At 59.3% G+C, this 27,552-nt stretch overlaps 3 protein-coding genes across 3 annotated transcripts; 2 read left to right on the forward strand and 1 right to left on the reverse strand.

Annotated features, from left to right (window-relative positions):
- Positions 1-146: 146 nt before the first annotated feature.
- On the reverse strand, positions 147-8,617 carry SLC12A9 (solute carrier family 12 member 9; the record flags this gene model as incomplete). The annotated part of the gene is made up of 13 exons (XM_079540079.1): positions 147-979; positions 1,482-1,628; positions 2,412-2,586; positions 2,747-2,939; positions 4,339-4,463; positions 4,582-4,664; positions 5,077-5,234; positions 5,316-5,427; positions 5,516-5,623; positions 5,875-6,174; positions 6,317-6,454; positions 6,578-6,712; positions 8,431-8,617. 13 exons carry the CDS (start codon positions 8,615-8,617, stop codon positions 147-149), a joined length of 2,694 nt encoding a protein of 897 aa, XP_079396205.1.
- A 7,947-nt stretch (positions 8,618-16,564) lies between these two features.
- On the forward strand, positions 16,565-19,763 carry CHRND (cholinergic receptor nicotinic delta subunit; the record flags this gene model as incomplete). The annotated part of the gene is made up of 12 exons (XM_079539541.1): positions 16,565-16,616; positions 17,023-17,168; positions 17,276-17,320; positions 17,484-17,593; positions 17,711-17,866; positions 17,969-18,084; positions 18,176-18,376; positions 18,625-18,736; positions 18,847-18,961; positions 19,096-19,297; positions 19,383-19,495; positions 19,581-19,763. 12 exons carry the CDS (start codon positions 16,565-16,567, stop codon positions 19,761-19,763), a joined length of 1,551 nt encoding a protein of 516 aa, XP_079395667.1.
- Positions 19,764-20,512: 749 nt separating this feature from the next.
- CHRNG (cholinergic receptor nicotinic gamma subunit) lies at positions 20,513-24,657 on the forward strand (the record flags this gene model as incomplete). The annotated part of the gene is made up of 12 exons (XM_079540092.1): positions 20,513-20,558; positions 20,836-20,975; positions 21,094-21,138; positions 21,288-21,397; positions 21,484-21,639; positions 21,978-22,075; positions 22,772-22,975; positions 23,253-23,367; positions 23,654-23,768; positions 24,002-24,206; positions 24,277-24,410; positions 24,490-24,657. 12 exons carry the CDS (start codon positions 20,513-20,515, stop codon positions 24,655-24,657), a joined length of 1,536 nt encoding a protein of 511 aa, XP_079396218.1.
- Positions 24,658-27,552: the final 2,895 nt, after the last annotated feature.

Genomic DNA, 27,552 nt, shown 5'->3' on the forward strand with positions numbered 1-27,552 from the left:
AAACCCCCTACTCTCCTTCCAGCACAGCCCCTATAACAAGGCCTGCAAATGGAAATCACGGCCGGGGCCAGCTCCCCCCTAAGCCCGTACCCAGCCCGGAGCTGTAAGGCACTGACTACAGGAGGGTTGGGGACACGGGGACAATCCTACAGCTGGGTGCTGGTGACAGCGCTCACCCCGTGCACCAGCACAGTAGGGCCAAGGTCGCGGGTGAGCAGCTCCAGCTGCCGCAGGTACAGCGGGTACAGCCCAGTGTCAGCCGGGGGCCGTGGCAGATAGAGGAAGCGGACAGCAGGCGCCGGGCCCTGCTCCAGCACCATCTTGTTGGCGGCACAGACGTATTCATCCGACACTTGGGTGGTGTTGGGGGGGAAGTTCACCGCCGCCTCTTCCTGCTCAGCGGACGCCGGGCCGCCCGGGGGTCCCCGTGGAGCCTGCCAGTGCAGGCGGACCACCCCATCCCACGGCACCAGCTGGATCTGGGCCTGGATGCGCAGGTCCTTGAGGAGCTGGCGCAGCTTGTCCTCCTGCGCGTGGGGCATGGCGCCCGCCTCCACGCACAGGAAGAGGCGCAGGCGGGCCCGGCGCCAGGCCCGCGCCATGTTGAGCACGCAGGCCATCTGCAGCAGGAAGAGGCTGCACGTGTCGGCGTAGCGGGCGCTGTCGGGCCGCAGCAGGTTGACGGGCCAAACGTGGATGGAAGGCGGAGGGCTGGCGGCCCGGCGCAGCTCCCACACCTTGTCCAGGCTCTCCAGGTGTCGGACCAGCAGGACGTTGCGGAGCATCTTCAGGGCGTCAGCCACGATGCCGACATACTCGCGTGGAGACAGCAGCTTGGGGGCGGCGGCGGCCCGCAGCGGGGGGAAGCCCAAGGGCAGCTCCTCACGGGTGCTGGTGAAGGCAGGGTGCTGGGCCAGGCTGTCCTGCGGTGCCGCGTCATCATAGAAGCCCAGCACCAGCGTGTTGGGGCGCATGCCGCCTGAGGAAAGACCACAAAGGTGTGGGGTAGGAGCGAAGGATAGGACCCTACCGGCCACTCAGGTAGCCCCAAGCCCCAGCTAGGCTTTGACATTGCTCATCCAGGTACCACCAAGACCCACCCTAGCCCACAGCAGTTACTTTGGTACTGCCCATCCAGGTGCCTTCAAACCCCGCAGCGTGACCCATCCTAGATGCCTCCAAGACTCAGTTTGGCTTTGGTATTGCCCATCCAAGTGCCTCCAAACCCTTCAGTATGACCCAGCCTAGATACCTCTATGACCCAACCTAACTTTGGCATTGCCAAGTGCGTTAAAAACACCTGGTGTGGACATCACCCACCTATGTCTGCAAGTCCCAGCTTGGCTTTTGCACTGCACGCACAAAGGTGCCTCCAAGCTCCAACCTGGCTTTGGGGGAGTCTCTCCACAGCCCTCAGCACCGCTCACTCTGCAGAGAAGGCAGGGTGGACTCCCATCAGTGCCCAGCCCAGTGACACTCACCAAGGCCAGAGGTGAAGAGGAGCTGCCGGACGCCGTGCCGCACCGAGGGCGCGAGGGTGAGGCTGATGAAGGCCTTGACATTGAGCTTGTCCACCAAGCTCAGCCATGAGTCCTGCTGGGGCTGCAGTGGGTCTGAGGGCAGTGTGTCTGGGTGGGAGGACAAGGACAGCATGAGTCACGGGGTTCCCTGTGCTGGGGGTCTCTCTGATGTCTTCACAGCTCCCCAGCACGGCACTGAGCACTCCTAGCACCATCTTCCCCGTGAGCAGCCCCATCACCTCAGCACACATGAGCATAAGGAAGGCATAAGCAGGTGCTTCCATCCAGAGATATGAAATTATACATAAATATATAAAAAATACTTAGCCCCATCCCCCTCCCCAATTTCAGGCCATTAGTCACCACGGCAACAGTGACAGGAGTGGGGAGGGGGGGAGCAGAGCCCATGCATCCGCTGGGGGTGGGGATGGCCATGGCAGGGTGAGCACGTGTGTGAAGGAGCACATGTGCAAATGAACGTGGAAACACATCTGAACCATGTGGATGGACACAGGAACACAGGTGTGCAAGGCTGTGCCAAGAGTGCACAAAATGCCCACACTTGCTGGGTGTGCATAAGACCAGTGGAGTTGGGGTGGCACATGCCATGGTTGTGTGCCTGTACCAACATGCAGGAGCTCCATGTAGATGTGCAAAGACGCGAGTAGGATACACGTGTGCACATAAATTATGGGACAGAGATAAGTCACCTACATCCCTTACATTACGCCAAGCTGTGGATATGTCCAAAATGCTGTTATCTCCCTCCCTGGATCCAACTGGATGCCCAGCTGGGAGGTGGTGTCACCCCAGCCAAGGAGCAATGCTGAGGGCCACAGCATCACAGAAAGGGACAGAGGCCACCAGTGCTGGGACAGGGCAGATCCTCACCCAAGTCTTGTAGCTCCACGTGGCCCAGGACATAAAGGCCACTCTTTTTGAGGTCGTTGACAAAGTCAATGAGGCGGGCGCTGCCCCGCGGGTTCTGCACCATCAGCAGCATCTGCGGGCGCCAGAACTTGACGTGGTCCTTCCGCACATCCAGCATCAGCAGGTACTTCCGCACCTGGGGGCAGGGAAGGAGGCAGCTAAGGATTCCTCCAATGTGCCATCCCACGGGGATGCCAGCCCTGAGGACATGCAGCTGGGACAGGACTGCCACAGGGATGCCAGCCCCAGGGACATCAGCTCTCCAGCCCACAATGGGTGAGAAGAACAGGACTCACCTGGTGGAATATGAGAGCCTGGCTGATATAGCCCCAGGTGCTGCTGGGTGAAAGATAGTGGAGGGCAAGGAGGAGGATGAGGAGGAAGCCCAGGCTTGCAGAGGCTGACACGGGGCTGATGAGGAACATCATGACGCAGCAGCCGGCAATGCCCAGCAGGCACGTGTGCCAGGTAAAGTAGCGAAAGGTGGGCCTGGAGCAGGAAGAAAGGGACATCTAAATTAGCCAGTGTGGCTTATGGACTCCTTGCAGCAGGGGGGTCAGCCCAAATGAAGCTTGGCCTGTGGTTTTGTGCCACTCGCTTCACGTCAGTCATGTAGACTGGCTATGGGCAACCCACATCAGGCACAGGCAAATTGGCATTACCTCTGTCCTTATCGGTGACACCATATAGTCCCTGGCACTCAGCTGTGCTCAGCTGACCCAGGAAAACCCCCAATGAGAGGCAACAGTTATGCACCAGGCTGTCAAGGGGATCGTGAACTAATTACGCTGGGACAACTACAGCCTACATCAGGGCTGAGTATAGAAATGGCAATTTCCATCCCCTTCAGCCCATTTCAAGGCTTGAGGGAAGGACAGCCTGGAAATGGCACCCAGGAAAAGCCACTCCAGACAACTATCTCCCCCTGTGACAGATTTGGTGACACAGAGAGTAGTGGCACAGAGGGGGACAGAGCACTCCTCTGTTGTAAGGCATATACTTCATAAATGGAGGGGAGATGGCACCACACAGGGTACTGGGCAGACCCACACTGCCTGCCCCTGGCAAACAGGGATGACCTGAAGCAGCAGGGATGGCCTGAGGGTGGGCAGAGGGGGGCACACAGCAGCACTAACAAATGAATACAGCACCCACTCATCCCAGCACAGGGAGGCGGAGGCGGGAAGGCGAGATGCTGTTATTTTCTGTAATTGTTGTTTTTGCTGAAAGGTAATTAAAATCCTTTTCCGCTGCGCTTGATGGGAGACCTCAATGGGGAGGGGGGGGAGCACTGAAGCGTGAGATGAGCAAGGGATCCTTTGCCACCCAGTTCCACAGCCTCCCCACAGGCACCAGTCCATGCCCCTCTGTGCCCCACATCCTCAGACACAGGGAGGGGGAACGTGGGCCGAGCTGGGGGGTGGCTGTACCCAACCCAAGTCCCCCAACTACCCTGCCTTGCTCCCCCCAGCTTAGGGCAGCCCCACACCCACCGCCCCACGCTGCAGCTGCCTGTCACACACTGTCCTTCCTGGAAGATCTTCTCCTCCCCCCTTAGACAGGATCCCCCATCCTCCCCCTTTCCTTGTTAGTTTAATTAGCGCTAATGGAAAGTGGGCTCCATCACTGCTTGGCAAGCTGCCCGGGGGATGCCGGGCTGCACAGCCTATAAATTACCTCTGGAAAGCCTACAGAGAGGGGACCCAATGGTGCTGCATTTATCTGTGCCCACTCAGTAGCACAGTGCCAGGGCAAGGGGATTGTCCCCTTCTGCTTCCTGAGTGGTCTCTGCCCTCCTAATGCTCAAGGTGGTCAGAGGATGGACAGATGGCAGATAGATGGACAGACAAGTGGGTGGACAGTCCATCCCAGAGCAGGCAGCAGATACCTGAAGTTGGGGGCCGATGCCCACTCCAGTGCCAGGCAGGCCAGGTTGACAGTGGCATAAACCAAAAGAAAGAAGGTAGTGACAACCCCTGCAATGGTGTTGAGCTTCCCAGAGAAGAGCACCAGCTGCAGGCAGAGCACACAGGTCACAGCAAATAAACAAATCAGGGAAGTCCCATAAAGGGACACACAACATGGGCACAAAGCCCAGTGACAGGGACAGGAGCATCACCAGCAAACTCACCTGCACCACCAGCCAGGAGAGGATGACTGCCATGATGGGGTTCCCACTCGCAGATGTCTTCTTGGCAAGCGCCAGCGCCCGGCCTGCAGGCAGAACAGGCAGGTTGGACAGGCACAAGGCAGGAGGCAGCCCAAAGGCCACCAACTAGTTTGGCAATGAGCCCTGCCCCCATCCTGAGTGCTGGCATTGGGGCAAGTGCCAGGGCACAGGGGGGACTCAAGTTTGGCATCCCTACAGGCACACTGGTGTGCAGGCACGTCCCTAACCTGGCAAAACTACGGTATGCTCTATAGACCCCACATCATCTGCAGGGGCACTGCCAACCCCAGGTTGGAGTGGGTATTGCTGGGCAGAACAGAAAAGCAGCCTCAACACCCCAAGTCCACACTGATTCACAAAGCATCATCACCCCAACCACAAGGGGAGTTCATTTTGTGGGAACAGCCCTGGCACCATTTGGGTTCAGGCTGATGCCAGCACGCTCCAGGCACTCACCAAAGAGATCATCCCGTGCCAGAGCATAGAGGATGCGGGATGCCCCGATGAGGTTGCTCATGGCTGCAGAGAGCGTGGCAGCATAGATGCCCACCGTCACCAGAGGTGGGAAGATACTGATGTCACGCAGGAAGCCGTAATCTTTCTGCAGGAGGGTCCTGGAGAGGGACACACACACGATGGCACTCACCTTGGCTCATGTCAACACCAATAACTCCAGAAAGGAATGGTGGCTGTACCTGTTGCAGGTGGCACACATGAGGAAAGCCAGCAGGTTGTAGACGAGGTAGGTGAAGAGCACAGCAGAGATGGTGCCCCGTGGGATGGAGTAGCTCGGGCGCTTCAGGTCCCCTGCAGGCAGAGCAGCAGTGTAACCAGCCTGTAGGTGCAGCACTCCCTGCACCATCCAGCTCCATCCCAGTGCCACCCTGCTCCCTACCTGACATGTTGGAGCCTGCCATGATGCCGGTGCAGCCATTGAACATCACTGCGAAAACAGTGCTGAAACTCATCATCTGCCCCGTGGTGTAGTCCACTCCATACCCACCTGCAGGACACAGAGGCACAGGCTGTGACGGCTGCTTGGGGTGGCACAGATCTGCCACGTGCCCTCTCCTTAACACCCCTGCCCGCAAAGGAGGACCACTATGGGACAAACCACCCCACAAGCCCACAAGCCCACAAGCCCCCCATACCCTCCATTGAGCCCATGCTGATGCAGAGGCAGGTGCCACCCCTCCCCATCCCAGCAGGTATAAGACCATGATGAGGACCATGGGAAGCCCTCAGTGTCCTCACCGCCCAGGTTTTCTCGCAGAGTGGCAAGCGAGAAGCCAGTGAAGCTGCCGTTCTCAGTCTCCGAGCTGTTGAGGTGCGGCATGCGGATGGGCACACCGAGGGGCCGCGTGGCGAAGAAGCTGACAAGGATGGTGCCCAGCACACCCGCCACGATGAGGAAGATGAGGAAGGTGGCTTTGGCATAGATGGAGGCACCCACCAGGCACACGACGAGACACAGGGCCAGCAGGATGGTGCCGTAGAGCAACTCATACCAATAGCTCTGGGGGAGGACGTGGATGCCTGAACCCACTTTCTGCCCTGGGCAGAGACACACGGGGATCAGTAGGGCTCAGTGCAGGCACCAGGGGTTGGCCAAGCCGTGCCAGGCACAGTGCTAGGCACAGTGCTAGGGCTGCTTGGGGAAGGGATGCCCGACATCCCCTGCTGTGGGGTAACTTACCTGGCGGGATCCCAAAGCTGTCCACCACCGCCTCCACCAGCCCCAGCACGTAGAGGGCACTGCCACACACGTTGGCCAGGAAAAACATGATCCCAATGCTGCCCCCAAACTCCGGGCCCAGGGCACGACTGATCATGTCTTGGTGGAGTCAAGGGAATGTGTCAGCAACCCAAACTAATGCCCATCACACCCACGGCCCCATTGTGGCACCCAGGTGCCACTGAGCACCCCCCAGGATTTCCTGCACACAGCAAAGGATACAATAGGCTCCTCCAGCATCCAGTGCACCGTTGGTGGCAATGGCACACACCGACAGCACCGTCATGCCAATGATGAAGTAGGCCACCGCAAACATGGCCAGAGCTTGGTACAAGCCAGCATGGCCCACCACGAACCCTGTCGAGGTCAACCTACAGTTAACTGGTCATGAACAACCCCACAGAGCTGCCCTATCCCCATGCATGCCAGCCCAGCCACTGCCCCCAGCATCAGGGCATCCTCCTGCTGTGTCCACAGAGCCACACACCCAGAGAGCAAACAAACAGGGAGGGAGGAGACAGCAGGGTGGCCCACTGCAAACCAGGAAACAAAAGCAGCCCAGGGAGGGTGTCCCTGTCAGCCAGGCACCAAGCCCAGCTCCAGCAGCCCCTGGGGGTTCAGTGGGACACTTGGACTCCTGCAAGTCCCTGCCCAAGGCACGGTTAGGCTGCAGACAGTGAGGGACTGTGGGCAGGAAGGGGTTGCCCACAGCAGCAGTGGGAGATGCCCTATCTCAGCCACGAGATTGGCCACAGAGATGCCAAGGGGAGGGCTTGGGGAAGTGGGGGGAGCAGCAGGGAGCCCTCCTGGGTTTTCTCCCTCCATTCCAGTGTTAAAAGCTGGGGGTAGAGATAAGAGGTGACAAGAGAACAAAGTGGGTGCAGCCAGGAGGGGCTGGGGGTCTCCAGGTCATGGAGACACAGAGGTATGTTTGATTCGTGCAGGAAAGGGGGAGGGCAGCTGCCTGGACCCCCCCGAAGTGGGAGTTCCTCTTCCCGGCAGCTCCCCTCCCACCAACCCCAACTTCCCCTATGCCCTTCCCATAGGTAACACCACTCCTGTGAGGGTCTGGGCTCAGTGTGGGGCTGGAAGTGCCTTAGAGGGCAAAGCTTGTGGGGTGGGAAAGGATGAGGGATGGGGCTGTGTCTCCCATCTCACAGCTGGGATATCCCATAGCCACAGGAAGTGGCTCAGGGCCCCCTCCAGGCCCCCTGGCAAACAGCCAACTCCCGCCCAAGGCTTCCCACGGGCAGAAAGCAAAAGAAGAAAAGCCTTCCCTGTTCCTGTTTGGGCCTCTGCCTGAGATGGACCAGGGCATCCCAACACCGGGGTACCTCCAAAGGGCTGCTGCCTGCCCCTGGTTGGGCCCAGCCTGCATGCCCCTCCAAGGTCCTCCATACTGCCCAGTACCAGGGTTATAGCTCAAACTGGGACCACACTGGGAGCCAATGTGTGTCTTCCCAACAGTGTGGGAGAGAGGTCCAATTCTGGGGCATGACAGATGGGTGCAGCCCTGGGAACACCATAGGGAACACAGAGGGCACTGGGGCGCAGCACTGAGGGATGCTCAGAGCAGTGGGATCCCGGTACTGTGGCGTGTGGGGACACAAAGGCATTGGGATCTGACTTACAGAAGGGATATGGGGGGGCAGAGGGATCCTGTCCCAGGGACAGGGGCCTTCAGATTAGGGGTGCTGGGTTCCTGCCCTGAGGGTGCCACTGGAGCCCTGAGACTGAAGGGGCGTGTGGTTGAGGAGCATAAAGCACTGGGACTCCAGACTGGGAGAGACCTGGATGGAGTACAGGAACTTCAGCTTGGGGTTGGAGGATGCAGAAGGTGCCGGGAGCCCCTAAACAGGAGGCCTGGTGGAGAGCACTGAGATTCCAGACTGGGATGCTCATGGGAGGGCACTGGGAAGACATAGGGAGCTAAGTGGGGAGCACAGGGAGGCACTGGGACCCAGACCAGGGGGAGCAAAGGGTCCGCAGCAGGGGGAGCTCGGGGTGGGCACTGAGGCTGCAGAGAGGGGATGCCCAAGGAGGACCCGGGACCGGGGAGTCCAGGAGATACTCACCGAGGCGCAGGAAGAGGACGACGCTGAACATGGAAAGCAGCGTGGGCACCACGACGCCCAGGAACGTGGGCAGCTTGCGAGGGGTGGCGGCGGCGGCGGCCCGGCCACGTTCCCGACCCCGCTCGTCTTCGCCGGAGCCGCCGCACAGGCGGTAGGTGAGCAGCGCGCTGCGCTCCGAGCTCGCCATGGCCCCTAACCTAACCCGGCCCGGCTGCACCAGGCCCGCAGCGGACCCAAACGCGCCCGCTCCCCGGCCCGGGCCGCGCCGCCCCGCCCGCCGCCCCTGCACCGACCCCCGCGCCCCGCCCGCCGCCCCGCCCTCTTCCTGGCCACGCCCCCCTTGTTGACCACGCCCACCGATCTCCCATTAAACCACACCCCTGTCCATCCCATCACTGGCCACGCCCCCCCTGTCGTGACCACGCCCCCATTCCGCGCCAGGCTTTTGCTGCTGGCTTTGCCCCAGTCCCGAAGGCGACCCTCCAGCCCCAAATACCCCCCTTTAGACCCGCAGTCACCCCGCAGCTGCCCCCCCCCGCAGCCCCCGGACTCCACACCCTGGACTGACCCTTCGTCTCCCACCACCTTGCCAGCCCACAAAGGACCCCCCATCATCGCCACCCCCACATCCAGGTGGGAACCCCAGAGGATGTCCCGCGGTGTCCCCCCCCGCCCCGGCCAGGGCATGTCGCCATGGTGGCGGCCGGGCTCGGCTGCTCACGCCAATTATCGGACAATTGGGGGCCTCGGGGGCAACGTCCCACCCGCTCTGGGGTCCCACTGCCACTGCCTGCGCCAATTAGGTTAATGGGATTGGCACCGGCACCGAGGCTGGGGGGGGGGAGAGCGGGGGGGCACAGTGGTGCCGTGGGACCGGTGAGCAGCACCTCTGTGGGTACCAAATGCTGACCCCATTGCATGACCTCACATCACCCAGGGGCGAATGGGGACAATACGGGCATGGCCGTGCAGGATGGGGGGTGGGGACGCTCCCCGTGGTGGGGTGACACTGTGTCCCCCCGGAGCGTGTCCTTTCGGTGTCCCCATGCCAGGCAGGCAGAGAGGGGGGCCGAGGTGGGAGCTTTCACGTGGGGCTGTCCCGGTGCCAGCGGTGCCCTCGCACGCCGCCAGTGCCGCTCCTTTGATGTGCCACTGAAGCGGCATTGTCAGCGCCCCGCTGGCACAATTAGGACCGGGGGTGGAGGGTGGGGGTGGGAGGGGAGTGCAACACGGCTGTGGGCACGGGGGCACCCCTGTCCTTAGTGGGGATGGGAATGAGTTGCGGGCACCCCTAAGTGGGCATGGGGACGTGGGCACCCCTTCTTCTAATGGGGATAGGGGCACAGGAACATGGACACCCCTTCCTCTAATGGGGACCGAGAGAGAGACGTGGGCAGAGATAGGGATGTTAGTATTGCCAGACCCCAGTGGGTTTGGGGACACAGGCACCCCAAGTGGGTGATGTGGCCATAGAACATGAGGAGGGTGGCAAAGGAGGCACCTCCAAAAGCTTGGGGCTGCGGGTACTGGGGGGAAGGGTCTGTCCGGCATCGTGGGCTGCGGGGACACAAAGCCACCCCCAGCTCCATGGGCCCCCCATCTCCTCATCTCGGTGCCCGCCAACCACCTTTGAAGCACCCGCCACCGCCGCCAATGCCGTCGCGTTCCCACCCGCCCGCGGAACCTCCCCCCCCTCCTCTTCCTCGCTCCCAGCTGCCCCTTCCCCGGGGCCCGGGGCCGAGTTCGGGGGGCACCGTTGGGGAGGAAGGAGGGTGGCGGGGCCGAGATTGGCGTGAAAATGATCAAGGGCCGCGGGCAGCGCCGGAGCGCAGCGCCCGTCTGATGCTGCCCGCCCAGAGGCCCCGTCGAACAAAGGCAGCATTGAGGCCCCGAGCTGCGTCCCCAAGCCCGGACCCCCCCTCTGGGCTGGCATCTTGGCGCGACATTAATGAACTCGCCTGTTTGTGCTCCCCTGGCCCCTCTCTCCTCCCACCACCCGGGGGGCACTGTATATATCCGCGCCTCCTCACCCGCCTCGGGCACTTTAGGGCTCACACCCTAAAACCTTTGCCTGGCTGGGATCGAGCAAGGAGGGAAGAGGATGTGGGGTGCTGTCCCCATGGTCCGGCTGTCCTCCCCTGTGATGCTGCTGCTCCTACAGCTGGCTGGGGGTGCTCCCATGGGCCAGGAGCTGTACCCCATGCCAGCTAGCGTTCTGCAAGGTCAGTGCCAGCGGTGGGCATGGGGCATCATTTGGGCAGGGTTTTTAGGGGGGAGCTGTAGGAGCTGGCATTATTCTTTTATTTTATTTTAGGGGGTGGCACAAAGAGGATGCTCAGCTCCCCATCACATCCATGCCACCTCCACCCACCCATGTGCCAACCCCATGGGGAGGTGACATCACCCCAAGCAATGCCAATGGGACTGCCAGAGCCTTTGCCCACTTAATGCCTATCATGGAGATACTGGGGCATGGGTGGTAGGCTGGGGGCTTTGGGGGGGGAGGGCGTCACAGTGTTCTGAGTGAGCCCCCTGCAGCACTGTCGAGCCGGGGGACGCTGGTGTTGGAAGCGGCACTGAGGAGCGCGCTGCTGGCACTGGAGCAGGCACTGGCTGAGCAGCAGAAGCAACGGGGTGCCTGCGGGCTCTGTGCTCCCTGCCTCTTCCCTCCCTGTGCCAACATCACCCAAAGCTGCCCACGTGAGTCTCATCTCCCCGCAGCCCTACCCCATCCCTTATAGATCCTACCCAGACAATATCCCCCATAGCTGCCACCCCTATAGGCTTTACCAAAACAGTGCCCTTTCTGCTAGAGACCCTACTGAAACACTGCCCAGAGACCCTACCCAAGCAGATCCCCATCCTCTTGAGATCCTACCCAAACTGAAGCCCTACCCAAAACACTGCCAGATCCTTTCTTCCCACCCCAAATACTCCCCCAGAACATACCCTGAGATCCTACCCCACTCTGGAGACCCTACCAAAACACAACAGCCCCACCATGCCTCATGCCCACCCACCCTGGGATGATCCAGGCAGGGGTGGGCAGGGGACAATGAGAATGTGAGGATGCCCACAACCTCACTGTCCCCACAGCCCCTGCCATGCCCCCTGCCGTGCCCCCCAGCTGCCAGGCCCTGCTGGATGCCCAGGATCTGCCCGAACTGCCCCAACGCCACTGGGCTCTGAGCCAGGCATGTGCCTCCTACCTGCGCCTGTGCCCCCCCCAGGGCACTCAGCCTGCCTGCACCCTGCTCAGTGCCCAGCGCTGCCAGCACCGCCTCCAGGAGTGCCGTGAGTGGGCATCTCCTGGAAAGGGGAGACCCTACAATAACAAATGAGGCATCAGATTGCCTGGAGGGCATATGGGGCAGTGAGGGTGGGATGGGATGGGATGGGATGGGATGGGATGGGATGGGATGGGATGAGATGGGATGAGATGGGATGGGATGGGAGGGGGAGGCTGGGGGGGTGATGGGGTGAGAGGGGAGAGGGAGGTTGGAGGATGGAGTATTGTGTGGTGAAATGAGGGAAAGAAGAACTGGGAATGAAAGAGGAATGTGGAGTGAGATTTGTGGGCTGGAAGCATTAGGATGGGAAAATGGGAGTGGAGGCATTGAGGGGTGATTGGGAACATGAGTGGGATTAGGAGGAAAAGAGCTGGGGATGAAGGAGGGATCTGGGGTCCAGATGAGATTTGTGGGATGGAGGTTTTGGGAGGGATGGGGAAATGGGGATGGGGCATTGGAGATGATACAGGGGAGGAGGTGGGATGAGAAATGAGAGTTCAGAAGTGGGATGGAGCACTGGAAGGATCACAGAGGGATCGAAGTGGAACAGGGCAATATGGGGTGGAATGGAGAGATTGAGGGCACAGACACACTGAGGGGTGAAGGATCTGGAATGGGACAGGACAACTGGGGGTACAGACTGGGGACACAGAGCCATTGGGGACAAAAAGGACATCGTGCGACACTGAGGGCAGCGGACACATGGCCCCCACCCACCACACCAACTCATTCCACAGTGCTGACGAAGGCAGCCCCAGATCCCAGCATAGCAGCAACGATGCCAGGTGAGCCGGGGACAGCAGCCCCCGCCACCCCCACAGCCCCCAGCCCCACGCTGTGCCGGGGGCAGAGGTTAGCGTCGGCAGCTGCCGGCCCGCGGGGTGCCCCCGGCTCACCGCCCGCTCGCCTCCGTGAGCACGATGAGGCTTGACAGCGCGTCCTACCCCCGCTGCCCCCTCCCTCCATGGCCACACTCCTCACAGCTTTATCCCCTCAGAGCGCTGCGGGAGCCGGGCGGACCCCTCCACCAACAGCACAGCCCCACGAGGACGCATCATGGGCGGCAGCGCGGCCCGGCGCGGGGCTTGGCCATGGCTGGTGTCAGTGCGGCTGCACGGGGAGCTGGTGTGCGGTGGGGTGTTGGTGAGCCACACGTGGGCCCTCACTGCTGCCCACTGCTTCAACGGGTATGGTGTGGGGATGGGGGTGTGGGGCGGCGCTGCTGTCTCACCAGCCTAAATCGCTGCTCTCCATCCTTGTGCCAGGAACCAGAATGAGCTGGCATGGACGGTGGTGGTGGGTGACCACGAGCTGGGCAAGGCGGACCCTGGGGAGCGGGCAGTGCCTGTGCGACGCATCGTGCCTCACCCCAAGGTTGGTGGAGGTGGGCACTTCCAGATCATTCCTACGCTCCCCATAACTCCTCACTTAACACTTCCTTCATCTCCCTCAGTTCAATCCCAAGACGTTTCACGGGGACTTGGCGCTGCTGGAGCTGGCGGAGCCGCTGGCGCCATCAGGCACCGTGAGCCCCGTGTGCCTGCCCAGCAGTACCACCGAGCCCAGCCCCGGCACCCCCTGTCACATTGCGGGGTGGGGGTCCCTGTATGAAGGTAGGTGCCACCCAGCACCCATGGGGTCTGCGCTCGGTGCTGAGCCACCAAGCCAAAGGTGGGCATTCCAAGCATGGGATACCCCGTAATGGGCACCTTGCCTGGCAGAGGGGCCGTCGGCCGAGGTGGTGATGGAGGCACAGGTGCCCCTGCTCAGCCAGGAGACGTGTCGGGCAGCTCTGGGCAGAGAGCTGCTCACCAGCGCCATGTTCTGTGCTGGATATCTGTCTGGGGGCATCGATTCCTGCCAGGTAATGCCAACCCACAACACGGCAGTGCCCTGGGCATGGGGTGAGCACACAGCCTGTCCTGCTTGGCCTGATGTGCAGCTGTCCCCCCCCAGGGTGACTCAGGTGGTCCACTGGTGTGTCAGGACCCCTCCTCGTACCGCTTTGTCCTGTATGGCATCACCTCGTGGGGTGATGGCTGTGGTGAGCGGGGTAAGCCAGGTGTCTACACTCGCGTGGCTGCCTTTGCCGACTGGCTCAGCCTGCAGATGGACTGTGAGTGCCAGTGTGGGGCACGGGATGACATCCCAGGGGGCTCAGCATCTCACAGCAGCACTGTGCCCTCGCAGCTGTTCCTGGCAGCTGGGAGCCAAGCTGCTTTGACCTGCTGGCCCTGTCCCAGCTGCCCCCTGAGCAGCAGCCCCTCGAGCACACCCGTCTCTGCTCCTTCTATGCGGGGTCCTGCCGGGCTGCCCCAGGCCAAGCCAGCTGCACCCACCTTGCCAATGAGACGTGCCGTGCCCGGATGAGGCGATGCGGTGAGATGAAGTGATAGCACGGGGTTGGGGGACTGAACTGGGTTGGCATGGGGCTGGGGACACAGCTCTCTTGCTGAATCCACAGAGCTGCATTCCTACGCCCAGACCCTGGTGGGTCTCCTGCGCCGGGCTGGGGATTTCATCCGAAACCAGCTTGACTTCTCTTTCCTCACCCGCACCCTGCCCCAGCTCCTGGGCAAGATCTATGGTCATCTCTTCCCTGTCCGCATCCGTAGAGGTGCCCCAGGTACCCACATGGGCTGTGCCTCCCTTTGGAGATGTGCCACCCCTGTGCTGATGGCTGGAAGACCAACACCCTGCTCTGGACCGCCTGACACCCTGTCCCTCCTGCTTGTCTCTGCAGACCCAGTGATGGTCGAGCGCCCCACATCTGAGGGACCCCTGAGACCAACCCACAGGTAAAGGGGGATGTGTGGGCATCATGGGTTATGGCAGAAGAGGGGACAGGTTTTGAGGAGGTCAGCACTGATATGGCTTCTTGCATTAACAGCAGGGTCTTGCTCTTCCCAAGACCCACCAGGGGTGCATGCGAGGTGGCAGTGCCCAGGGGATGGGTGGCACCAGGCACCCACCTGAGCTCACCCTCCTGTGCTTGCAGGCAGCTGCCCACCTTCAGGGAGTTTTTTGGGTCTGTGGGGCCGCGGCTGCAGGACTGGGTGCAGGCTCTGAGGGCCACAGTGGGGGGCAGCACTCTGACACTCACCCCAGATGGGGAGCAGCTCCCTGAGGAGACATGGCTCTTCTTACAGGTACTTGCAGAGAAATGGGCTGAGTGGAGCACTGCCCCCATGATGGTGCCAGCAGGGACCATACCCCTGCAGCACCCCATGGGTGCCCCACTGTCTGCACTGTCCCCCTCCCCTTCCCTATAGCAGGGTGAGGAGCTGGTGGAAGAGCTGGTGGGACAGGGCAGAGCCTTCCTCACTCAGCTCCGGGCAGAGATGGACCTTGACACACCGTTGGAGGCCATGCAGGCACTCAGAGAGTCAACTGGAGAGCCAGTTGGGAACCTTGTGCAGAACTGTGAGCCCTGGGGGGGAGGTTTGGTAGGGTACGGGGCTGGTTAGGTATGGGACTGGTGGAGCGTGGGGATATCCAGCACTGAGCTCCATGCCCAGGCAGTGCCCCCACTGAGAGTATCACCAATTATGTTTTCATGCAGGGGCAGTGCACAGAGAGAAACGAGAGCTGGTGCCCACAATGCCGGGGCTGGAGGAAGAGGGGGAGGAGGCAGGCACAGGCAGAGGTAAGCACCCTGCAGCACCTGTGCTATGTGATGCTATGGGGATGGTGACAAATCCAACCCCAGCACTGCACCCCAGCCTGAGGCTGGCTGCAGCACGGTGCCCCCGCACAACCCCTGACACCCCCCTTCCATCTCTCTCCTATTTCCCCCCAGTTGCAGCTTGCCCCGGCCTCAAGGCTTCTGCACTGCGGGTTGGCGTGGTGCAGGAGCTCTACGCCTGGGTGCTGCAGGTGCCAGAGCCAGATCTGGCCATGACCTTCCAGGAGGTGCGAGCAGTGCTATTGGCATCATGTCAATATCTCCCCAGCTGCGGGGCTAACAGCATTTTCCTCCTCCTACAGATCCTGGTGGACCTGAGCTCCAAAAACACCAAGGGGTTGTACCGGGCGCAGGTGCGGGCCACGGTGGGCGGCCGGCCCACGGCTTTTGCTGGGCTGGTGGGGCTGGAGAGTGACTCTCTGGCACGCAGCATGCCTGGCCTCGTGGCCTTGGCACTTGAGGCTCTGAAAACCTAGGGGTGCTGGCAGGGGATGAGGAATGACTCCTGTTCCCCATGCACACTTCTTATTTATTTGTACAGAGAAAGGTTTATTTTTCAATAAAGAAAGGCTCTATTTTCTGGTAGCTGGTGAGGATGAAACAAGTGATGTGCCAAGCGGTGCCAGTGAGGTGGGCATCAGCAGGATGTGACACCTGTGTTACCCCCATCATTTTCCACCCCCAAGAAACATCCCCCATCCTCAGGTCCTGCCCCTGGCACCGGGGGGGAGGGGAGGGGGTTGTGTACTCACCACTCACAGCACTCTTCACCCCAGAGAACAAGCACCCTGTGCCACCCAAGTGAGGACCCTCACCAAAGCTCACACCAGTGTCAGACCACATGTGCCATAGGCACTGATTAGGTGCCAACACCTCCACATCTCCCAGCAGCATCTGCTGAGCAGTGAAGGGACTGCTCCTCCAAGCACTCAGGTGACAAGATGGCACTGAGGAGTGGTGAGCCCAGCTGTTCCTGCCTGTCTCCCTTCTCTGGGCGTGGGGGTGCCGGAAGCAGGGGGGCCAGAGTGGGTATCCGGAGCCGGCAGCCTTCCCTCCAGCACCTGGCACCATCCATCTCTGCGGCCGGACATCCGCTCAGGCAGGCCAAGCAGGGAGGTGGCGAGAAGCTGGCACGGCACGAAGGCACCGCAGGCACCGCATGGGGGACATGGCAGTGCTGCTGGCCTTGTTTGGGGCACTGGTGCTGTCGGGTGAGCGGAGCCGTGGGGTTTGGGTACAAGGATGCTGGGGGTTCCTGGGTCACTGCAGTGAGGTTGGGGCTGGGGTGGTGGTGTCTGTGTCCCAGATGAGCACACGTGTATCCTTATGTGTCCTAGTCTATGTCCATGTGTGCACCTACCCCCATGCCCAATGCCATGGCTTCTGCACTGGCATCTTGTACTAGTTTGTCCCTACATGGCTCTATATCCATGTGTTTGTATATCCCTGTGTTTGTGTCCGTGCATGCGTATGTGTCCTCATAAGTGTGCTATTCCTGTGCACACGCACCACATCTGGGTGCCCATCTCCCTGTCCTTGCATGGCATTGACACGCTGTGCACCCATACCCTCTGTCTGCCTCTGCCCAACCCCTCTGCCTGACCTCGAGCCCCCCAGGTGGGCTCTGTGTTAACCAGGAGGAGCGGCTCATCCATTACCTCTTTGAGGAGAGAGGCTACAACAAGGAGGTGCGCCCCGTTGCCTCTGCCGATGAGGTTGTGGATGTCTACCTGGCCCTCACCCTCTCCAACCTCATCTCACTGGTGAGCCCCAGTGGGCAGTTGTACTCCAAGGGCTGCCTTGGGTTGAAGGTCTTGGTTTGGTCAGGGGGTATGGCCATGGCATCTCAGTGTCCCCCATGTTATTGCAGAAAGAGGTGGACGAGACACTCACCACCAACGTATGGGTCGAACAAGTGAGTAGGGATAGGAGGGGTTGAGGGGACTGGGGCCATCACTGACAAAGTCCTGCCCAGACCCCTCTTCCCTCTCAGTACCGTCATCCCCATGCCAAACCCATGGGCAAGGGGTGCCACTGGCGTGGTCATGGTGAGGTGACCCAAGCGTGTCTCCTACCAGAGCTGGACTGATTACCGTCTGCAGTGGAACACATCTGAATTCGGGGGTGTCGATGTGCTCCGCCTGCTGCCAGAGATGCTGTGGCTCCCTGAGATAGTCCTGGAGAACAAGTGAGCAGAGCTTGGTTCACCTCCCCAATTTCCCTGGGCAAGCATCTTCAGCCAGAGCTGTGCTCAGTGCCCAGGGCTCTCCCTTGCCTTGCCATCACCTCTGTTTCTCTCATGCAGCAATGACGGGCTCTTCGAAGTCGCCTACTACTGCAACGTGCTGGTCTACAACACCGGCTATGTCTACTGGCTGCCCCCCGCCATCTTCCGCAGCGCCTGCCCCATCAACGTCAACTTCTTCCCCTTTGATTGGCAGAACTGCACCCTCAAATTCAGGTATGGGGTCTGGCACGTTCCCAATCGTTGTGCCAGAGGATGGGAAGAGAGGACAAAGAGGTAGGCACAGACCCTCACTGCCTGTATCCTACCACATTTCAGCTCACTGGCATACAATGCGCAGGAGATCAGCATGCACCTGAAGGAAGAGAGTGACCCAGAGACCGAAAAGTATTACCGGGTGGAGTGGATCATCATCGACCCTGAAGGCTTCACGGGTAGCGCTGGTGCTCCTTGCTAAGTCCTGGGTCAGTGGGACATCCTGTACAGGGCTCAGGATCCCCCATGCTGTCCCATGTGTCCCAACAGAAAATGGCGAATGGGAAATCATCCACCGCCCGGCCCGCAAGAATATCCACCCCAGCTACCCCACTGAGACCAGCGAGCACCAGGACATCACCTTCTACCTCATCATCAAGCGCAAGCCACTCTTCTACCTCATCAACATCGTCACACCCTGTGTCCTCATTGCCTTCATGGCCATCCTTGTCTTCTACCTGCCTGCTGACAGTGAGTGGCACCTACACTGGGCATGGGGACACCCATGTCCCATACCTATCCTGGAACATGTGGATACCCCAATGTCCAACACAGCACTATGACAACTCTGTGCAGGACACCATCCAACCACCCCTGAGCAGGGCATGGAATAACCCAAATGGGACCCTAGGCTACCCCTAGAGCATAAAGCCCTATATGCAGCGATATAGGGTGGGACACTGGGAAGGGGACATGGGACGGCTCCCTCTGCTCTCCAGGTGGTGAGAAGATGACTCTGGTGATCTCGGTGCTCCTGGCCCAGTCTGTCTTCCTTCTGCTGGTCTCCCAGCGCCTGCCTGCCACCTCCCATGCCATCCCCCTCATTGGCAAGTGAGTTTTGGGGCACTTCTCACAGTCCCAGGGTGGCAGAGAATGGCTCTGCATCTCCCCAGACCCCTGCAACTATACCAGCCCCAGATCTGTGTTCTCCACCCCCACAGGTACCTTCTGTTCATCATGCTGTTGGTGACGGCCGTGGTGGTGATCTGCGTCGTGGTCCTCAACTTCCATTTCCGCACCCCCAGCACTCACATCATGTCCGATTGGGTCAAAGAGGTGAAGGGGTGATGGGCAAGGGAGGGCAGCCACTGTGCGTCATGGCACCGGGGTGTCCGATCTGTACTACTGCAGGCAGCTGTATGCTTAGCTGAGGACAGAAAGTGGGGACACGGCGGCATGTCCTATGCCAGGTGTTCCTGGAGATCTTGCCCCGCTTGCTGCACATGTCACACCCAGCTGAGAGCCCAGCAGGTGCCCCGTGCATCCGACGCTGCAGCTCGGCCGGGTACATTGCCAAGGCAGAGGAGTACTACAGCGTCAAGTCCCGCAGCGAGCTGATGTTTGAGAAGCAGTCAGAGAGGCATGGGCTGTCCAGCCGTGTCACCCCTGCCCGTGAGCCTCAGCCCCCCTGTGGGAATGTGGGGATATGGGATGGGTGGCTGCTGTCCTTGGGAGCTCAGGGTCATCCCGTCCCCAGGCTTTGCACCAGCAGCCACAAGCGAGGAGCAGCTCTATGATCACCTGAAACCTACCCTGGATGAGGCCAATTTCATTGTCAAGCATATGCGGGAGAAAAACAGCTACAATGAGGTGGGGACCATGGGCACAGTGGGGAATGATGGGGCAGAGTGGGATCCCTAGGCTCCCCATGCTCTGCTCCTGGCTCCTTCCCCAGGAGAAGGACAACTGGAACCGTGTGGCACGCACCCTGGACCGCCTCTGCCTGTTCCTCATCACCCCCATGCTAGTGGTGGGCACTCTCTGGATCTTCCTCATGGGCATCTACAACCACCCACCACCACTGCCCTTCTCTGGAGACCCCTTCGACTACCGGGAGGAGAACAAGCGCTACATATAGGGCAGCCCTGAGAGTGGGGGTAGGGTCCTTTCTGGCAGCCCCTCCACTCCTTCCTGCCTACCTGCTGCGGCTAGGAGAAATAAAGCTGGGTGCTTCACAATGTGGGGTGCAGAACTGGTGGTTAAATGGGACCCACAACCCCCATTCAGACCCACAAGTGTCCCATCGCTCAGTGCCCCACTGGCTCCCGGAGGGTGCCTCCTTCCCTGCACAGCTCCGGTTTCAAGGGACGCAGCTGATGTCCCCATGCCGGTGGGGGCCCAGGACAGCTGTCACATCCTCTCCTCTAAGCCAGGAATGCACTGACATGGGGCTGGATGGGACTCATAGCCTTGGGATAGGCATTGCTCCCCAGACCGAGCTGGGGACTTCCCCACCCTGGGGACCACTAGTGGCCACTAAGGGGGACACAAAGCACTGGCTGGGGGGGGTTGCAAGAGTGCACACATAGCTGCAGATTTCTGCTATGAAGCTATACACATCACTGCAGGGGATATGGGGAAACTGAGGCACGGAGCTCCTTCGGTCCCCAACCCCACATCCAGCCCTTCTTCCTAGCACACTGCTATCACCCCACCAGCACAGAAGGGGAGACGTGGGTTGTCACTCACCCCTCCCTTATCCCTCATTGCTGCTGAGAACAGCTGATGGGATCAGGGACAGCTGTCCCATCCCAGTGGGCGCCAGGCCCAGAACGCTGGTGCGCAGGCGACTGAGCAGAGCCCCAGCCCTGCGCCTGCAGCTCCAACATGCGCTGCTCCGATCTCCTCCTCCTCGTCCTCTGTGCCCTGCCAGGTAAGGTGTGCCCACCCCAGGGAGAGGGGCAGCTCCGGGGAGAGGGGAGGCTGAAGAGTCCCTGGTATCCCCTTCCACCACCTTTTCCCTGGGGTTTTGTCACCCGTGGGTGCACAGCATTGTGTGCTGTCCCATGTGTGCTGTCCCCATGCCCTGCTTGCACACCACCGAGGCTTTACATTCACCCCCTCCCCACGCACGCCCCCCAGCCATATCAGTACTGCCCCAACGGCAGCACTAAGCTTCCCGTCCCCTCCCGGGGTGCCCCCACCCTAAGGCATAAGCTGCAGGAATCAGGAGGAGAAGTTGCTCCAGGACCTGATGACCAACTACAATCGCCACCTGCGCCCAGCGTTGCGTGGGGACCAGGTCATTGACGTCACCCTCAAACTCACCCTCACCAACCTCATCTCCCTGGTGAGACTCCCTCAGCACTATGGATTTGGGGTGCTGGGGTGATGCTGCTGGAGCTGGGTGGCGCTGGTGGGATGGGATGGTGGAGCTAAAGGTGCCTCCCTCCTTCCTTCCCTGTCAGAATGAGCGGGAGGAGACCCTCACCACCAATGTCTGGATCGAGATGGTGAGATCTCAGGCAGGACACCCCCTGATCACCCCTGATGGCAATTTGTGGTGGGCTGGCACCATAACCTACACTCCTTGTTGTGGATGCTCCTTTTGGGGCAGCCCCAGGGAGCATCATGACTCCCACGCTTTGCTCCCCTTCTCCAGCAATGGTCTGACTATCGCCTGCGGTGGGACCCTGATAAATACGATGACATCCAGCAGCTGCGGGTGCCCTCCACCATGGTTTGGCTGCCCGACATTGTCTTGGAGAACAAGTGAGGACATGCTAGGGTACAGCAGGGACACTTTCCCACAAGTGGTTGGCCTCACTTTGGAGTTGAACCTGCTCTTTTCCCCCCAGCATCGATGGGACATTCGAGATCACACTCTACACCAACGTGCTGGTGTACCCTGATGGCAGCATCTACTGGCTGCCCCCCGCCATCTACCGCAGCTCCTGCTCCATCCACGTCACTTACTTCCCCTTTGACTGGCAGAACTGCACCATGGTCTTCCAGTGAGCACAGCTTGTGGCGTTGGGGGTGGTCCCATAGGGACAGATGTGAGATGTCCCAATTTGCTCCACAGTAGGCATCTTTCAGTGAGTCCTAGAATGGGTGAGTGCCATTGACCTGGCACCTGGCTAACCATGGGTGACAAGAGACATGTTTGCCCAGTTAAACTCCCATACAACAGGGACAAGAGTGACCGGCGTGACACAGTGTCACTTTCATAGAACAGCTTAGAGGGGAATGGATCTCAAAGACTGTTGAGTTCTAACACCTCTGTTGCGGGTGGGGTTGCCAACCTCCCCTGCTATTTTCTCACTGGTGCCATCCCTCTGCCCCTTTCCAGGTCCCAGACCTACAGCGCGAATGAAATCAACCTGCTGCTGACAGTGGAGGAAGGCCAGACTATAGAGTGGATCTTCATTGACCCTGAAGCCTTCACAGGTAACCCCATGACCTCCCCATGGCATCCCAAGGACAAACATTCCAAGGACAAGCGTCCCACTCTATGATGCCCCACAGCCTGCACCAATGCCGGTGGCTGCTGAAATCAGGCAGAGTCAGAGGGTGGGGGCTGTTAGCAGCCCTTGCCATTACACGGGCACTTAAGTTATTAGTGGAAGAGGGAGCAGGGGGGGAGAGATTTGTTTCACCAGCCCCCCCGGCTCGCAGCACTCACCACTTGGCAGTCCCTCCCGGAGAGCTGCTCCTGGCAGTTTGATTGATGCTGGGAACGTATCTGTCACGGCCAAACGATGACGTTTTCCATCACATTTTAATTGCATATTGAAGGAACAAAATGCTTTTTGGGCAGTGAGATTTATTTTTTCATTACCGGCCCAAGCTGCGATCTTGATTGGGAAAAATCTATCGCTCCTGCAGACAGCGGGGGAAAACAACGTGCCTTAATAAAGCGTCACGCTCGGCTTCCCCACGGCTGCCTGGTGGCAGGGAGATGGGGGACTCCCAGCCCTGCACATAACTCATCCCCAAAGGGCTGCAGGTATCCCCTCCTACAGCTTCCAGGGGAATTCTGGAGCACCCTTCGGTGCTCAGCTCTCTATGGTGGCTATGGCCTTTTCCTCCCACCCGGTGCCACTTCAACGTGGGGACTCAAATGGTGGCATTGCTGCATGGCAGAGAACGGAGAATGGGCCATCAAGCACCGCCCTGCACGGAAGATCATCAACTCGGGGCGCTTCACCCCAGATGACATCCAGTACCAGCAGGTGATCTTTTATCTCATCATCCAACGCAAGCCGCTCTTCTACATCATCAACATCATCGTGCCCTGCGTCCTCATCTCTTCTATGGCTGTGCTGGTCTACTTTCTGCCTGCCAAAGGTACTCTAGCTGGTGGGCACAGAGTGCAGTAATAGGAATGTGGGTTAGTGGGCATGGTGGTGATGGGTCAACAGCTGAATTCAATGGTTTTTGTGGTCTTTTCCAGCCTTAATGATTCTATTATACTTGGGATTTGAGGTGGATTTCTGGGCATCTTAGAGTTAAGCTCTCTTGTAGAACTTGGTTGGGTCAGTGCTGGGGCATGGCAGCCCCTTTGGCAAAGCAGTGTTATGCCCGCACCATTGTCCCCCGCCAACCTTACCCTTTGCTTTGTCAGCGGGGGGGCAGAAGTGCACCGTCTCCATCAACGTCCTTCTGGCCCAGACTGTCTTTCTCTTCCTCATTGCCCAGAAGGTGCCCGAGACCTCCCAGGCAGTGCCACTCATCGGGAAGTAAGTGATGCAAGGGGATGGGGAGCACCACACCAGCAGGTCTCCAGGTGCCACGGGCAGGTGGAAACCACCTCCAGTCTGCCCATACTCTAGGCAGACAGGGGAGAGGGAACCAGGACTCACAGACAGCCACATCCCATCCCTCCATGTGCAGGGCTGGCATAGGGCTATCACGTGTCCATGTCCCCCTGCTAATCTCCAGTTTCTTTTGGTATCAAAATGGACTTATCACAGCTTGTAATCCAGTGGTTGCACTGCCTGCTGAGGCCCCATGTTCCCTCCCCAGGTACCTGACCTTCCTCATGGTAGTGACAGTGGTGATTGTGGTGAATGCTGTCATCGTCCTCAACGTCTCACTGAGAACACCCAACACTCACTCCATGTCGCAGAGGGTGCGCCAGGTAACTGTCTCCATTCTCCTGCCCCGTGGGAAATGGGGTCAGTATCTCTGGTCCCCCCTGCAGACTGGGGACCCCTACATGTCCCCAAGGGACCATACAGAACCACCAAGCTACTGAACACTGGGGAGCAGTAGTTGCCCATGGGCACGAGTGTACCCTAATGGGATGCTCCCCAGCGGGGGGAACATAATCACACCTGGACAATTTGGGGGGGGTCATGTCCATGTTCCCAGGTGTGGCTGCACCTCCTGCCCCGCTACCTGGGCATGCACATGCCAGAGGAGGCCCCAGGGCCGCCGCCAGCCACCCGGCGACGCAGTTCCCTGGGGCTGATGATGAAAGCCGATGAGTACATGCTATGGAAAGCCCGGACTGAGCTTCTCTTTGAGAAGCAGAAGGAGAGAGATGGACTGATGAAAACCGTGCTGGAGAAGATTGGTGAGTGAGTAGCACCCGGGCAGGGATGTGAGGCACTCACCAATGCACTGAGTGATGCTGGGTCATGCAGGACGTGGCCTGGAGAACAACTGTGCTCAGGACTTCTGCCAGAGCCTGGAGGAGGCGAGCCCTGAGATCCGGGCATGCGTTGAGGCCTGCAACCACATTGCCAATGCCACGCGAGAGCAGAATGACTTCAGCAGCGTGAGTTGGGGGCACGTGGCACACAAGGGCTGGGGGCGGTGGGATGGGCCCTCATCATCACCTTGGTATGAGCCAACAGGAGAACGAGGAATGGATCCTGGTGGGGAGAGTGATTGACCGCGTCTGCTTCTTCATCATGGCTTCGCTCTTTGTGTGCGGCACCATTGGTATTTTCCTCATGGCTCACTTCAACAAGGCGCCTGCCCTGCCCTTCCCTGGGGACCCCAAGACGTACCTGCCCCCGTGACAGGCCCAAATGGCAGGATCCGGGGGTCTCCAGACCTACCTCCCAATGCCAAGAGTGGTGACTGGAGCATGGGGTGGCTGTGGTAGTGCTGAAAGCAGAAGTAAAGCCCGTGGTGGTCTCATGAGCTCCTGACCATCTTTGTACCCATTGGTGTGGTTACTCTCTTTGGACAGCCCTGGCATGACCCTGAGGGTCGCAATTAACTGGGGACAGGGACGGTGCCACAGACCTTTAAGCCACGCAGCACTCCATGGAGGCACTGAGGGGTGGGAGAAGGGGGAACCAGAGCAGAGTTGGGCATCTGATGGGCCATGCACTGCAAGATCTGCCAGCAGTGAGATTCACATTGCCCCCCGCAAATCCACAGCCTCAACGCTGTGGGCAAATGCAGGCCCTCGTATCCTCACAGCGGCAATAGGGCAGCAATGGGGCCGCAGGTGAGAACAGGCAATTCCTCCTTCCACTTCTATGCCAGCCACAGCAATTCAGCTGCCGTTGCTCCCTGGCAAGCTCCAGCAAATGGCTTTGAGTGAAAAGAACAGAGCACCCAAATATTCTTTGGGAATGGTGCTATTACAAGCAGCACTTCAGTGCCTCATCTCATGTACTGAGCACAGTCCTTTCCCCCTGCCCCCACAGTGTCACGTCCCCTCTCCCCCCACTCCTCCCTGACCCCTGGGACCTGCAGCTTTGTCCCTGCTGGCAGGGGGGGTGCGGGAGCCAGCTTGGGAACGCTGGCAGGCAGTACGTGTCACCAGCAGAAAGGCACAGCAACGTGGCCTCATTTTGCCCCTGTGCCCCCATAGCCATGCACATTGATGTCCTATCACCAGGCCCAAGGTGGCTGGAAGGATGGGAGTGCCCTGGCCAAATGCCGCCAGCCCTACGAGGGACAGGAGCTGATTTCAGCTGCCTAAGCCATAGCACTAGGCACATCCCAGCCCCTGGGCTTTCTCTCCCTAAGGAAGTGCAGCATTGATGAGCTCTGGTGGAGGAACACTTTGCAGGTCACCCTGCTCAGAGCTTGCACAGCATGTGCTGTAAAAGGGAAAAATCTCCTCCAGCCCAGCACCAACCCCAGGTGCATGTGCCCCATCAAGAAGCACTAATAAGGGCAACATCTCCCCCTGCCTACCACTACTCACCTGCTCCACCTCCAAAATCGGGGACTCTTTTCACCTCTTTCTGAGTCAGGAAGCAGCTTTCCTCCTTGGTTCCAGATTGGAAACACCCCATAAGCTCCCACCATTATTCTCTGAACCCCCAACTCAGCCATCATCCCCCATGTGATTAGCTGTACCCAGACAGCCAAAGTTCACAGCCTGGCACAGCCCAGCATCCCCTGCCCAGGGAAAGCAAAGACCTGGCAATGACTCCATGGCTTGAAGGAGTTCCAGGCACTGGTGGTTTACTCAAAGGCTGCTGCACAGAGATCTGGGCAAGCTTAAGGGTGGACAAAGCCTTGAGGATGAGAGCAGGGAAGGTCATGACTCAGCACAGATCTGGGGCTCCTACACAGGCTTGCTTCCTGAATGAAGCTGTGAAGCCCTTGGTCGAGAATGACAGGTTCCTTCCCCTCCCAAACAAATTATGACCATCTTTTCACCACTCATACTAGCAGGACTCAGCTCACTCCTCAACTAACAGGAACCAGTGCCTGGGTTCCTCCAAACCTCCACCACAGTGACAGCAGGAAGGAAAGAACAGCCCCAGGGAAGGGCTCTTCTGCATTTTCCTTGCAATTATTATTTAAGGGCAAGCACAGCAGGACTGCAGCGTTTTCAGATTTAATAGCAAGCCTGCACTCATCAGCCCAGCTTAGACACAGGGTATCAGAGGCAAGAAGTGGGCGAGTACATGAAATAGCAGAGGTGGACGCGACGCACAGCTGGGCAAAACAACAGGACTAAAGCCCTAAGTGATGTCATCTGCAAGGAGCTAAATGCACTGTGGATGAAAGGAGCCTGCAGCTAGTATTTCAGCCTTGCCTTGCAAGGCTATTTTTGCTTAGATTGCTAAAATGTAATTACAACTAAATCCCCCTAACAAATACCAGAGAGCAGCAGGGGAGAGCTGTATTTAAAAGGAATTTTAAGTAGCAGCTGTAGTAGTACCTGATCACAGTGGGGAAAACAAACTGCGCCTGTGAAAGATCATTTGGTTGAAAGCTGGTGGAAAACGAGTGGCAAGAACAGAAACAGGGCGGTGGGGTCTTAAGAAACACGAAGAGCGATGCCACAGTCAGGGAAATGGCCTCTCCCCCCTGCCCAGGCAGATGCCAGGAGGTACAAGCTGCATGGCCGTGGGGAGGTGGCCGCAGGGGGCAGTTAGTCATCGCTGTCACTGCACTGAATGCTTCCAGAGACCGCCTGGGACCGAAACCCTCAATGCGGAAAACAAGCCCTTCAGAAGATTGAATTATTTCAGGCTGTCTTCTCTGCTGGTCCTGGCTGCTTTCAGTCTAGACTTCAATAATAACATGGAATTTGCAATTTGAAGACACGAAGCTGAAGGTCTCCCGGGCCCCAAGGCCAGAACTTGTCCCAGACACAGGTTGCTGGTTCTGCAGTCACTCCCGAATAGGTCCCAGCAGCCCCTTCTCCTGGGGGATTGTGCAGAGAGCATAGGGCAGGAGGGGTGCCCCAGCTCCGGCCGCAGCCTCCCCCTCAGGCCCATGCAAAGGCTCTATTAAAAATGAAAGGCAATTGTGCGATTCCCTAAGGAAGAGGGGAAAGGCTAAAGCTGTTAATGAGTACAATTAGTGTTGTAGTCAAGCAGAATCAGAGGAAATAATTAGCTCCTATTGTTTCCGTGGCATCTGAATTGCAGCCATGCTGGCTTCCCAAGCAGCAACACATCAGTCCAGCCTTACCCCAGAGCACAGGAGACAGGGGG

This window comes from Tetrao urogallus (assembly GCF_951394365.1).
Source record: "Tetrao urogallus genome assembly, chromosome: 9".
NCBI classification, from domain to species: Eukaryota; Metazoa; Chordata; class Aves; order Galliformes; family Phasianidae; genus Tetrao; species Tetrao urogallus.